The following is a 12,527-nucleotide window of genomic DNA, read 5'->3' as shown; positions in this document are numbered from 1 at the left end:
CCCTTACGTTTTTTTCAAAAATCACAAAATTTAAAACTGGCATTTTTTGCCATTTTTGGGCTCTTCTGGGCCCCCTGTTGAGTGTGTGTGAGGCTTCCGCTGTTTGTTTGACCAGAAAAGTGCATTTTCAGAGAGTTGAAAAAATGGAAAAAACGACATACTAACCCCTTACGTTTTTTTCAAAAATCACAAAATTTAAAACTGGCATTTTATGCCATTTTTTGGTGCTTCTGGGCCCCCTGTTGAGTGTGTGTGAGGTTTCCGCTGTTTTTTTGACCAGAAAAGTGCATTTTCAGCAAGTTGAAAAAATGGTAAAAAACGACATACTAACCCCTTACGTTTTTTTCAAAAATCACAAAATTTAAAACTGGCATTTAATGCCATTTTTGGGTGCTTCTGGGCCCCCTGTTGAGTGTGTGTGAGGTTTCCGCTGTTTTTTTGACCAGAAAAGTGCATTTTCAGCAAGTTGAAAAAATGGAAAAAAACGACATACTAACCCCTTACGTTTTTTTCAAAAATCACAAAATTTAAAACTGGCATTTAATGCCATTTTTGGGTGCTTCTGGGCCCCCTGTTGAGTGTGTGTGAGGTTTCCGCTGTTTTTTTGACCAGAAAAGTGCATTTTCAGAGAGTTGAAAAAATGGGAAAAAAAACGACATACTAACCCCTTACGTTTTTTTCAAAAATCACAAAATTTAAAACTGTCATTTAATGCCATTTTTGGGCTCTTCTGGGCCCCCTGTTGAGTGTGTGTGAGGTTTCCGCTGTTTTTTTGACCAGAAAAGTGCATTTTCAGCAAGTTGAAAAAATGGAAAAAAACGACATACTAACCCCTTACGTTTTTTTCAAAAATCACAAAACTTGAAACTGTCATTTAATGCCATTTTTGGGTGCTTCTGGGCCCCCTGTTGAGTGTGTGTGAGGTTTCCGCTGTTTTTTTGACCAGAAAAGTGCATTTTCAGCAAGTTGAAAAATTTGAAAAAAAAACGACATACTAACCCCTTACGTTTTTTTCAAAAATCAACACCCTCAAACTTTGGCATTTTATTCCATTTTTGGGTGCTTCTGGGCCCCTGTTGAGTGTGTGTGAGGTTTCCGCTGTTTTTTTGACCAGAAAAGTGCATTTTCAGCAAGTTGAAAAAATTGAAAAAAACGACATACTAACCCCTTACGTTTTTTTCAAAAATAAGAACACCCTCAAACTTTGGCATTTTATGCCATTTTTGGGCTCTTCTGGGCCCCTGTTGAGTGTGTGTGAGGTTTCTGCTGTTTTTTTGACCAGAAAAGTGCATTTTCAGCAAGTTGAAAAAATTGAAAAAAACGACATACTAACCCCTTACGTTTTTTTCAAAAATCACAAAATTTAAAACTGGCATTTAATGCCATTTTTGGGTGCTTCTGTGCCCCCTGTTGAGTGTGTGTGAGGTTTCCGCTGTTTTTTTGACCAGAAAAGTGCATTTTCAGCAAGTTGAAAAAATGGAAAAAAACGACATACTAACCCCTTACGTTTTTTTCAAAAATCACAAAATTTAAAACTGGCATTTAATGCCTTTTTTGGGTGCTTCTGGGCCCCCTGTTGAGTGTGTGTGAGGTTTCCGCTGTTTTTTTGACCAGAAAAGTGCATTTTCAGAGAGTTGAAAAAATGGGAAAAAAAACGACATACTAACCCCTTACGTTTTTTTCAAAAATCACAAAATTTAAAACTGTCATTTAATGCCATTTTTGGGCTCTTCTGGGCCCCCTGTTGAGTGTGTGTGAGGTTTCCGCTGTTTTTTTGACCAGAAAAGTGCATTTTCAGCAAGTTGAAAAAATGGAAAAAAACGACATACTAACCCCTTACGTTTTTTTCAAAAATCACAAAACTTGAAACTGTCATTTAATGCCATTTTTGGGTGCTTCTGGGCCCCCTGTTGAGTGTGTGTGAGGTTTCCGCTGTTTTTTTGACCAGAAAAGTGCATTTTCAGCAAGTTGAAAAATTTGAAAAAAAAACGACATACTAACCCCTTACGTTTTTTTCAAAAATCAACACCCTCAAACTTTGGCATTTTATTCCATTTTTGGGTGCTTCTGGGCCCCCTGTTGAGTGTGTGTGAGGTTTCCGCTGTTTTTTTGACCAGAAAAGTGCATTTTCAGCAAGTTGAAAAAATGGAAAAAAACGACATACTAACCCCTTACGTTTTTTTCAAAAATAAAAACACCCTCAAACTTTGGCATTTTATGCCATTTTTGGGCTCTTCTGGGCCCCTGTTGAGTGTGTGTGAGGTTTCTGCTGTTTTTTTGACCAGAAAAGTGCATTTTCAGCAAGTTGAAAAAATTGAAAAAAACGACATACTAACCCCTTACGTTTTTTTCAAAAATCACAAAATTTAAAACTGGCATTTAATGCCATTTTTGGGTGCTTCTGTGCCCCCTGTTGAGTGTGTGTGAGGTTTCCGCTGTTTTTTTGACCAGAAAAGTACATTTTCAGCAAGTTGAAAAAATTGAAAAAAACGACATACTAACCCCTTACGTTTTTTTCAAAAATCACAAAATTTAAAACTGGCATTTTATGCCATTTTTGGGCTCTTCTGGCCCCCTGTTGAGTGTGTGTGGGGTTTCCGCTGTTTTTTTGACCAGAAAAGTGCATTTTCAGCAAGTTGAAAAAATGGAAAAAAAAACGACATACTAACCCCTTACGTTTTTTTCAAAAATCACAAAATTTAAAACTGGCATTTAATGCCATTTTTGGGTGCTTCTGGGCCCCCTGTTGAGTGTGTGTGAGGTTTCCGCTGTTTTTTTTTACCAGAAAAGTGCATTTTCAGCAAGTTGAAAAAATGGAAAAAAACGACATACTAACCCCTTACGTTTTTTTCAAAAATCACAAAATTTAAAACTGGCATTTAATGCCATTTTTGGGTGCTTCTGGGCCCCCTGTTGAGTGTGCGTGAGGTTTCCGCTGTTTTTTTGACCAGAAAAGTGCATTTTCAGCAAGTTGAAAAAATTGAAAAAAACGACATACTAACCCCTTACGTTTTTTTAAAAAATCAACACCATCAAACTTTGGCATTTTATGCCATTTTGGGGCTCTTCTGGGCCCCCTGTTGAGTGTGTGTGAGGTTTCCGCTGTTTTTTTGACCAGAAAAGTGCATTTTCAGCAAATTGAAAAAATTGAAAAAAACGACATACTAACCCCTTACGTTTTTTTCAAAAATCAACACCCTCAAACTTTGGCATTTTATGCCATTTTTGGGCTCTTCTGGGCCCCCTGTTGAGTGTGTGTGAGGTTTCCGCTGTTTTTTTGACCAGAAAAGTGCATTTTCAGCAAGTTGAAAAAATGGTAAAAAACGACATACTAACCCCTTACGTTTTTTTCAAAAATCACAAAATTTAAAACTGGCATTTTATGCCATTTTGGGGCTCTTCTGGGCCCCCTCTTGAGTGTGTGTGAGGTTTCCCATGTTTTTTTGACCAGAAAAGTGCATTTTCAGCAAGTTGAAAAAATTGAAAAAAACGACATACTAACCCCTTACGTTTTTTTCAAAAATCACAAAATTTAAAACTGGCATTTAATGCCATTTTTGGGTGCTTCTGGGCCCCCTGTTGAGTGTGTGTGAGGTTTCCGCTGTTTTTTTGACCAGAAAAGTGCATTTTCAGAGAGTTGAAAAAATGGGAAAAAAAACGACATACTAACCCCTTATGTTTTTTTCAAAAATCACAAAATTTAAAACTGGCCTTTTATGCCATTTTTGGGCTCTTCTGGGCCCCCTCTTGAGTGTGTGTGAGGTTTCCCATGTTTTTTTGACCAGAAAAGTGCATTTTCAGCAAGTTGAAAAAATTGAACAAAACGACATACTAACCCCTTACGTTTTTTTCAAAAATCAACACCCTCAAACTTTGGCATTTTATGCCATTTTTGGGCTCTTCTGGGCCCCCTGTTGAGTGTGCGTGAGGTTTCTGCTGTTTTTTTTTACCAGAAAAGTGCATTTTCAGCAAGTTGAAAAAATGGAAAAAAAACGACATACTAACCCCTTACGTTTTTTTCAAAAATCACAAAATTTAAAACTGTCATTTAATGCCATTTTTGGGCTCTTCTGGGCCCCCTGTTGAGTGTGTGTGAGGTTTCCGCTGTTTTTTTGACCAGAAAAGTGCATTTTCAGCAAGTTGAAAAAATGGAAAAAAACGACATACTAACCCCTTACGTTTTTTTCAAAAATCACAAAACTTGAAACTGTCATTTAATGCCATTTTTGGGTGCTTCTGGGCCCCCTGTTGAGTGTGTGTGAGGTTTCCGCTATTTTTTTGACCATAAAAGTGCATTTTCAGCAAGTTGAAAAATTTGAAAAAAAAACGACATACTAACCCCTTACGTTTTTTTCAAAAATCAACACCCTCAAACTTTGGCATTTTATTCCATTTTTGGGTGCTTCTGGGCCCCCTGTTGAGTGTGTGTGAGGTTTCCGCTGTTTTTTTGACCAGAAAAGTGCATTTTCAGCAAGTTGAAAAAATGGAAAAAAACGACATACTAACCCCTTACGTTTTTTTCAAAAATCACAAAATTTAAAACTGGCATTTTATGCCATTTTTGGGCTCTTCTGGGCCCCCTGTTGAGTGTGTGTGAGGTTTCTGCTGTTTTTTTACCAGAAAAGTGCATTTTCAGCAAGTTGAAAAAATTGAAAAAAACGACATACTAACCCCTTACGTTTTTTTCAAAAATCACAAATTTTAAAACTGGCATTTTATGCCATTTTTGGGCTCTTCTGGGCCCCCTGTTGAGTGTGTGTGAGGTTTCCGCTGTTTTTTTGACCAGAAAAGTGCATTTTCAGCAAGTTGAAAAAATGAAAAAAAAAACAACATACTAACCCCTTACGTTTTTTTCAAAAATCAACACCCTCAAACTTTGGCATTTTATGCCATTTTTGGGCTCTTCTGGGCCCCCTGTTGAGTGTGTGTGAGGTTTCCGCTGTTTTTTTTTACCAGAAAAGTGCATTTTCAGCAAGTTGAAAAAATGGAAAAAAAACGACATACTAACCCCTTACGTTTTTTTCAAAAATCACAAAATTTAAAACTGGCATTTAATGCCATTTTTGGGTGCTTCTGGGCCCCCTGTTGAGTGTGTGTGAGGTTTCCGCTGTTTTTTTGACCAGAAAAGTGCATTTTCAGCAAGTTGAAAAAATGGAAAAAAACGACATACTAACCCCTTACGTTTTTTTCAAAAATCACAAAATTTAAAACTGGCATTTTATGCCATTTTTGGGCTCTTCTGGGCCCCCTGTTGAGTGTGTGTGAGGTTTCTGCTGTTTTTTTACCAGAAAAGTGCATTTTCAGCAAGTTGAAAAAATTGAAAAAAACGACATACTAACCCCTTACGTTTTTTTCAAAAATCACAAAATTTAAAACTGGCATTTTATGCCATTTTTGGGCTCTTCTGGGCCCCCTGTTGAGTGTGTGTGAGGTTTCCGCTGTTTTTTTTACCAGAAAAGTGCATTTTCAGCAAGTTGAAAAATTTGAAAAAAAACGACATACTAACCCCTTACGTTTTTTTCAAAAATCACAAAATTTAAAACTGGCATTTAATGCCATTTTTGGGTGCTTCTGGGCCCCCTGTTGAGTGTGTGTGAGGTTTCCGCTGTTTTTTTGACCAGAAAAGTGCATTTTCAGCAAGTTGAAAAAATGGAAAAAAAACGACATACTAACCCCTTACGTTTTTTTCAAAAATCACAAAATTTAAAACTAGCATTTAATGCCATTTTTGGGTGCTTCTGGGCCCCCTGTTGAGTGTGTGTGAGGTTTCCGCTGTTTTTTTGACCAGAAAAGTGCATTTTCAGCAAGTTGAAAAAATGAAAAAAAAAACAACATACTAACCCCTTACGTTTTTTTCAAAAATCAACACCCTCAAACTTTGGCATTTTATGCCATTTTTGGGCTCTTCTGGGCCCCCTGTTGAGTGTGTGTGAGGTTTCCGCTGTTTTTTTTACCAGAAAAGTGCATTTTCAGCAAGTTGAAAAAATGGAAAAAAAACGACATACTAACCCCTTACGTTTTTTTCAAAAATCACAAAATTTAAAACTGGCATTTAATGCCATTTTTGGGTGCTTCTGGGCCCCCTGTTGAGTGTGTGTGAGGTTTCCGCTGTTTTTTTGACCAGAAAAGTGCATTTTCAGCAAGTTGAAAAAATTGAAAAAAACGACATACTAACCCCTTACGTTTTTTTCAAAAATCACAAAATTTAAAACTGGCATTTAATGCCATTTTTGGGCTCTTCTGGGCCCCCTGTTGAGTGTGTGTGAGGTTTCCGCGTTTTTTTGGACCAGAAAAGTGCATTTTCAGCAAGTTGAAAAATTTGAAAAAAAAACGACATACTAACCCCTTACGTTTTTTTCAAAAATCAACACCCTCAAACTTTGGCATTTTATGCCATTTTTGGGCTCTTTTGGGCCCCCTGTTGAGTGTGCGTGAGGTTTCTGCTGTTTTTTTGACCAGAAAAGTGCATTTTCAGCAAGTTGAAAAAATTAAAAAAACGCCATACTAACCCCTTACGTTTTTTTCAAAAATCACAAAATTTAAAACTGCCATTTAATGCCATTTTTGGGTGCTTCTGGGCCCCCTGTTGAGTGTGTGTGAGGTTTCCGCTGTTTTTTTTGACCAGAAAAGTGCATTTTCAGCAAGTTGAAAAAATTGAAAAAAACGACATACTAACCCCTTACGTTTTTTTCAAAAATCAACACCCTCAAACTTTGGCATTTTATTCGGTTTTTGGGTGGGTTAGAAGTGAAATGAAACTCTCTCGGACTCCTCTGCCACTGCATTGTTTATTTTCTGTTTGTCCATGCAAATGTCCCCACTGAGGGACGAATAAAGGCATATCTTATCTTATCAACAAATGTCCCGTCCCAAAGGAGATAACGTGGCGGTTAATGCCAGAGTGGTGGAAACAACCTGTGTAATCCTCCATCATGTGACTCATAGTAATAATCACTCTGTAATGACAAGAGACGTGCTTGAGTGGGGGTGGAATCATAAGAAGACCAAGCGATCCGCCTGAGGAGACTTCGTACTTCACAAGTAAGTACTCGTTATCCTGTTTTCATTTTGTCTATTCTTGCACACGTACGAAAAGGAGTAGGAAGAAGCTGAACTTACTTCCTCCTGATCATTCATTCATACCACAATTAATTCACATATTTGTACATTTCAATTTTTTTCACTTCCTGTATGAAGAATGAACCATGAGCAAATTAAACAAAAACCGACACAATGAATCTTGTAAAGTGTAAAAAATGATTTTAATACATTACATAATTACATCAGAATGTATTGTCATCGGCGTAAGGCGGGGTACACCCTGGACTGGTGGCCAGCCAATCACAGGGCACATATAGACAAACAACCATTCACACTCACATTCATACCTATGGACAATTTGGAGTGGCTAATTAACCTAGCATTTTTTGGAATGTGGGAGGAAACCGGAGTACCCGGAGAAAACCCACGCATGCACGGGGAGAACATGCAAACTCCACATAGAGATGCCCGAGGGTGGAATTGAACCCTGGTCTCCTAGCTGTGAGGTCTGCGCGCTAACCCCTAGACCACCGTGCCGCCCTATTGTCATCATAAATAGAAATAATATAATAAGTGGCGACATGAAATAACGTTGAAATGCATCGCTTCGTATCGCCGCCTTGTGGTTGCGGACGAACGATGACGATGATGTGGCCTTCTTCTTCCTGGTGGACGTGACCGCCTGAAAGGATGTTGTTGACGTCCACATCCATCCCTCCTCCGGCAGCTCGTCATGTGGAGCCCGGTCACCATCACCTAGCAAATCATCAGTCTTTCACGTCGTTAGCAATATAGCGAGATTCTGTGGCGTCTTTACGGTTTCATTTCATGTGTTTTGTTGCGGTAAACGCGTGGCGTCACCATGTTCGCCCGGCCTCCCCTGTCACTCATCATCATGACTTTTTCGGGGACTTTTCCAAGTCTTCCTCCTCGTGTGTATTTTGTGTGGAAGATCATGTGATGCGTATGATTAAAGATGCAGTACGCCCAAATCAGACCCAACAGGTTGGCTCTCCACGAGAATAAAAGTGGGTGCCACTCCAGTATTGTTTATATTGTGTTGGCGTTCTGCTTTAATTGTGTTTGCGAGGATAACAGCTGATGTTAGCGCCACGCGTAGCCTATAGCGGTGCATGGGAGTGGATTTTAATGAATATGCTGCAGAGGGAGAATGGCGGTTACGCGTCAAGACAAAAACCCAAATGGAATCCATATGCGACATAAAAATGATGGGCTTGAGCAAAGGCCACCATCAGCGGAGCGTTTGAACCCGGCGTCTAACATTCAGATGCAAATGAGGTGGTGACTCATAAATGTGCTTTAAAAAGGGCGACGGGCGTCCGCTGTGTCCACGAAGGGCCCGGCACGGGAGCTCCTGCGGAAGGCCGCCGTGTTCAAGCGTGGATGCTCGGCCCTTCGCCAAACCAATGCAGTCGCCGCCCTCCGTGTCGCCCGCCATCCAGAGGAGACACACGCTTCCTGCCAGCGAGGTCAGGCCTCTCAACACGCAGGATGCCGTCAGCGTGTTCGAGATCGAGCGAGAAGGTAAGACTTTGATGAAGTCTGAATTGCGACGCTTGTGATTGGCGTCCTAAGAAAGCCGGGGATGCGAAATGCGGTTGCCTTTCTTTGCTGTGATTGGCTGGGAAAGGTCACATTGTTGCCCTGCCTTGCGCTAAAAGTTAACTCTGGTTCCTGTCAGCTAAAGGTTCCTAAGTTGTTTAAATATTGGCGCTTAAACGTCTACTTCAGGGACTTAACTCGAGGATTTGTTCTAAGAAAGTTCTAATCATTTCTTTCATTGGCTGTATTGTTATAATTTTATATTATTATAATAATTAATATAATATTATTCGAATATTGGTTTTGTTGAGGCCTTTCCAAACACCCAAGGTCAAATAAATCCCCGTAGTAATAATATTACTATAATCTTTATGCATAACTTCATTAATATATATATATACTGTAATATACAGTAATGTGACTATAGTGTAATAAACAGTATATGACTAGTGTAATATGCAGTATATGACTATAGTGTAATAAACAGTATATGACTAGTGTAATATGCAGTATATGACTATAGTGTAATATGCAGTATATGACTATAGTGTAATATGCAGTAATATGACTATAGTGTAATATGCAGTATATGACTATAGTGTAATATACTGTAATATGACCATAGTGTAATATACAGTATATGACTATAGTGTAATATACAGTATATGACTATAGTGTAATATGCAGTAATATGACTATAGTGTAATATACAGTATATGACTATAGTGTAATATACAGTATATGACTATAGTGTAATATACAGTATATGACTATAGTGTAATATGCAGTAATATGACTATAGTGTAATATACAGTATGTAGCTATAGTGTAATATGCAGTAATATGACTATAGTGTAATATACAGTAATATGACTATAGTGTAATATACAGTATATGACTAGTGTAATATGCAGTAATATGACTATAGTGTAATATGCAGTAATATGACTATAGTGTAATATACAGTATGTAGCTATAGTGTAATATGCAGTAATATGACTATAGTGTAATATGCAGTAATATGACTATAGTGTAATATACAGTATATGACTATAGTGTAATATACAGTAATATGACTATAGTGTAATATGCAGTAATATGACTATAGTGTAATATACAGTATGTAGCTATAGTGTAATATACAGTATATGACTATAGTGTAATATACAGTATGTAGCTATAGTGTAATATGCAGTAATATGACTATAGTGTAATATACAGTAATATGACTATAGTGTAATATACAGTAATATGACTATAGTGTAATATACAGTATGTAGCTATAGTGTAATATGCAGTAATATGACTATAGTGTAATATACAGTAATATGACTATAGTGTAATATACAGTAATATGACTATAGTGTAATAAACAGTATGTGATACAGTATGATGTAATATGGTATCAATGTTCTCCAGTGGTTGTTGTTGTGTGTATTTTTAGCCTTCATCTCCGTGTCGGGCGAGTGTCCCCTCCACCTGGATGAAGTGCGTCACTTCCTGACTCTGTGTCCAGAACTCTCCATGGGCTGGTTTGAGGAGGGCCGGCTGGTGGCCTTCATCATCGGCTCCCTGTGGGACGGCGACCGCCTCACCGCTGTGAGTCACCTGTAGATGGGGAGAACCTACCAACCCCTTAGTTGCACGTTTTAGGTGTGCATAGGCAGTACATGGGTCCACATGAGTCCACATGAGTCCACATGTCTCCACAGGAGGCCCTGACCCTGCACAAGCCCCGCGGCTCCACGGTCCACATCCACGTTCTGGCGGTCCACCGCACCTTCAGGCAGCAGGGCAAGGGTCCCATCCTGATGTGGCGCTACCTGCAGTACCTGCGCTGCCTGCCCAACGTGCGGCGAGCCGTGCTCATGTGCGAGGACTTCCTGGTGCCCTTCTACCGCAAGTCCGGCTTCAAGGTGCTGGGCCGCTGTGCCATCACCGTGGGCAGCCTGACCTTCAAGGAGATGTGGTACCCCATCAGCGGCCACGCCTACATGAGACGGAACAGCGAGGCCATCCGCTTCCCCAACACCCCCTTGACTGTCCCGCTGGCCAAGACGGATGAAAACATGGACGTATGATGTCATCAGATCACATGATGCTGGTTGCTTTCTAATCAATGACAGCGTCGTAGCCGCTATTTGTCGTCTTTCCGTTATCTCACACATTCATTGTGGGGGGGTGCAGTGGATCCCCAGCTATTTGTGGGGGCTATTTTCAGAGACCACCAACCAATAACAGTCTCCTTTTGGAACATTTGCAATAAAAGTGACTGACGACATGATTAGATTAGATTTAGCGTGGAACCCTCACCTTTTCTCTTTAATTGCCATTGTTTACTTGCAATTAAGGACGCTAACAAGCTAAATGCACAGATTTAGGCCCTAAATCTTGGGGGGGGGGGTACTCAGCACTCACCAGGACAGATAGGTGCACCCTCTACCGCCCCCTATGGGGTGGATAGAAGCAAAGCAATGAGAGACTAGCATCACAAACTGACACCTCCATCAATGTAAACCAGGAAGCGAGGCCGTGGGGGGTGGGGGTGGGGGGAAGGGGGCATGCAAAGAGACAGACAGCCTGTTTGAGGGCTAGTCAGGAACAAATTTGATTGGCCAAAATGTGTAGGAAGGTTGTGGGAATTGAACACAATTGCAAGGCATTGGAGGGATTGGTTGAATTTGCGAGAATCGTTACTTGGTAAAACTGAGGAGGCAAAGGCGGTTATGACAAAGGTTATGTCGGAGCGCAAAGGGGGTGTTTGCTCATGCCGGTAAAAAAATCCTAAATTGTGGCGTGAAGTGTTTTGGGTTTTTTTGTCTTTTAAATTAGCGTTGATCAATGTGGGGGATTAGCAAAAAAAATGCTTCTTTCTGGAGAGAAAACGAATAAAGAAAATAAATGAATGACTATTTTGGGCGAATTCTGAATATATAAACTATGTATGCCTCTTCATTAGGTACACTTGCCCACTCATATTTGGATTAAATCTGGGACTGGACTGGGGGCCCTTTGCATTTCATATGGCACATTGTAAGAATACAAGTTAAAAAAAATAGTGAAAAAATTAGCAAAATAAGATTGCAAATGTTGGTACTATTCACAGTAATAATAATAATAATAATGTTTTCAATAGCATATTTAAAATGATGAAATTGGCCCTACACCCTTTGAATCTTCAGCCAGCTATCTTATGGATAGATATTACTGTAGTAGTGGAAAAGAACGTGTACATGATGTTCTGTCCAGTATTATCAGTGTATCACGTATTGTGTACTCGTGTGTACACGTGTGTACACGGCCGTAAGCCGTCTTGTGGGTCAGTGAGCGGGCTTTAGCCTCTCGGTCACAGCTCCTTAGCGCTTGGAGGATTTAGGAGAAGATCCCGCTAAATGACTAAACGATGCAAGGAGTACCTACGTATGTTCTAGCTTTCACGCTGGACTTTAGTCGTGCTATTTGGTTGCCGTTGTTGCTGTGACAGCAATAAAATGTGCTCTTTTGAAGATGAGAACGATGCCATCACCTGCCTGCTGTAAGTACTGCTAATGTTCTAGTGGATGCGCTGCAATGCTGCCTCTGTCCACCAGAGGGAGACAGAGGAACCACAGCCCACATCCTCCAACATCAAGGCAGCTTCCCCATGAATGTGTCGCTCAGAAGCAATGCCTTATGGGAAAACTTTAAAATGTAAACTCTGTTGTGAGTGCACTGAAAGAGTCATTTAAACAATTCCTCTTGTTCTGAAGTCAAGGGGATGTTACAAGATTAGAATTTTGCCATAAATTAGCCACCTTGCTGTATAAGCTGCAGAGTTCAATGTTTTAAAAGTAGCAGCTTTTACACCAAAATTGACAGTTTTTATAATAGTAATATAATAATAATATATTCATATATAAAGAAGAAATAATATAATATTTATT

The 12,527-nt window shown here is 39.6% G+C and overlaps 1 protein-coding gene across 1 annotated transcript; it reads left to right on the top strand.

Moving 5' to 3' along the window:
• Nucleotides 1-6,962: 6,962 nt before the first annotated feature.
• Nucleotides 6,963-12,139, top strand: LOC131103652 (serotonin N-acetyltransferase-like). Its single transcript, XM_058050107.1, has 4 exons — nucleotides 6,963-7,041; nucleotides 8,370-8,586; nucleotides 10,049-10,203; nucleotides 10,317-12,139. The coding sequence occupies exons 2-4, from the start codon at nucleotides 8,469-8,471 to the stop codon at nucleotides 10,683-10,685; spliced, it is 642 nt and encodes a 213-aa protein (XP_057906090.1). The 5' UTR covers nucleotides 6,963-7,041; nucleotides 8,370-8,468; the 3' UTR covers nucleotides 10,686-12,139.
• Nucleotides 12,140-12,527: the final 388 nt, after the last annotated feature.

This window comes from Doryrhamphus excisus, chromosome 15 (assembly GCF_030265055.1).
Source record: "Doryrhamphus excisus isolate RoL2022-K1 chromosome 15, RoL_Dexc_1.0, whole genome shotgun sequence".
NCBI lineage: Eukaryota > Metazoa > Chordata > Actinopteri > Syngnathiformes > Syngnathidae > Doryrhamphus > Doryrhamphus excisus.
The sequence above is the reverse complement of the archived record's forward strand: the minus strand, read 5'-3'. Positions and strand labels throughout refer to the sequence as shown.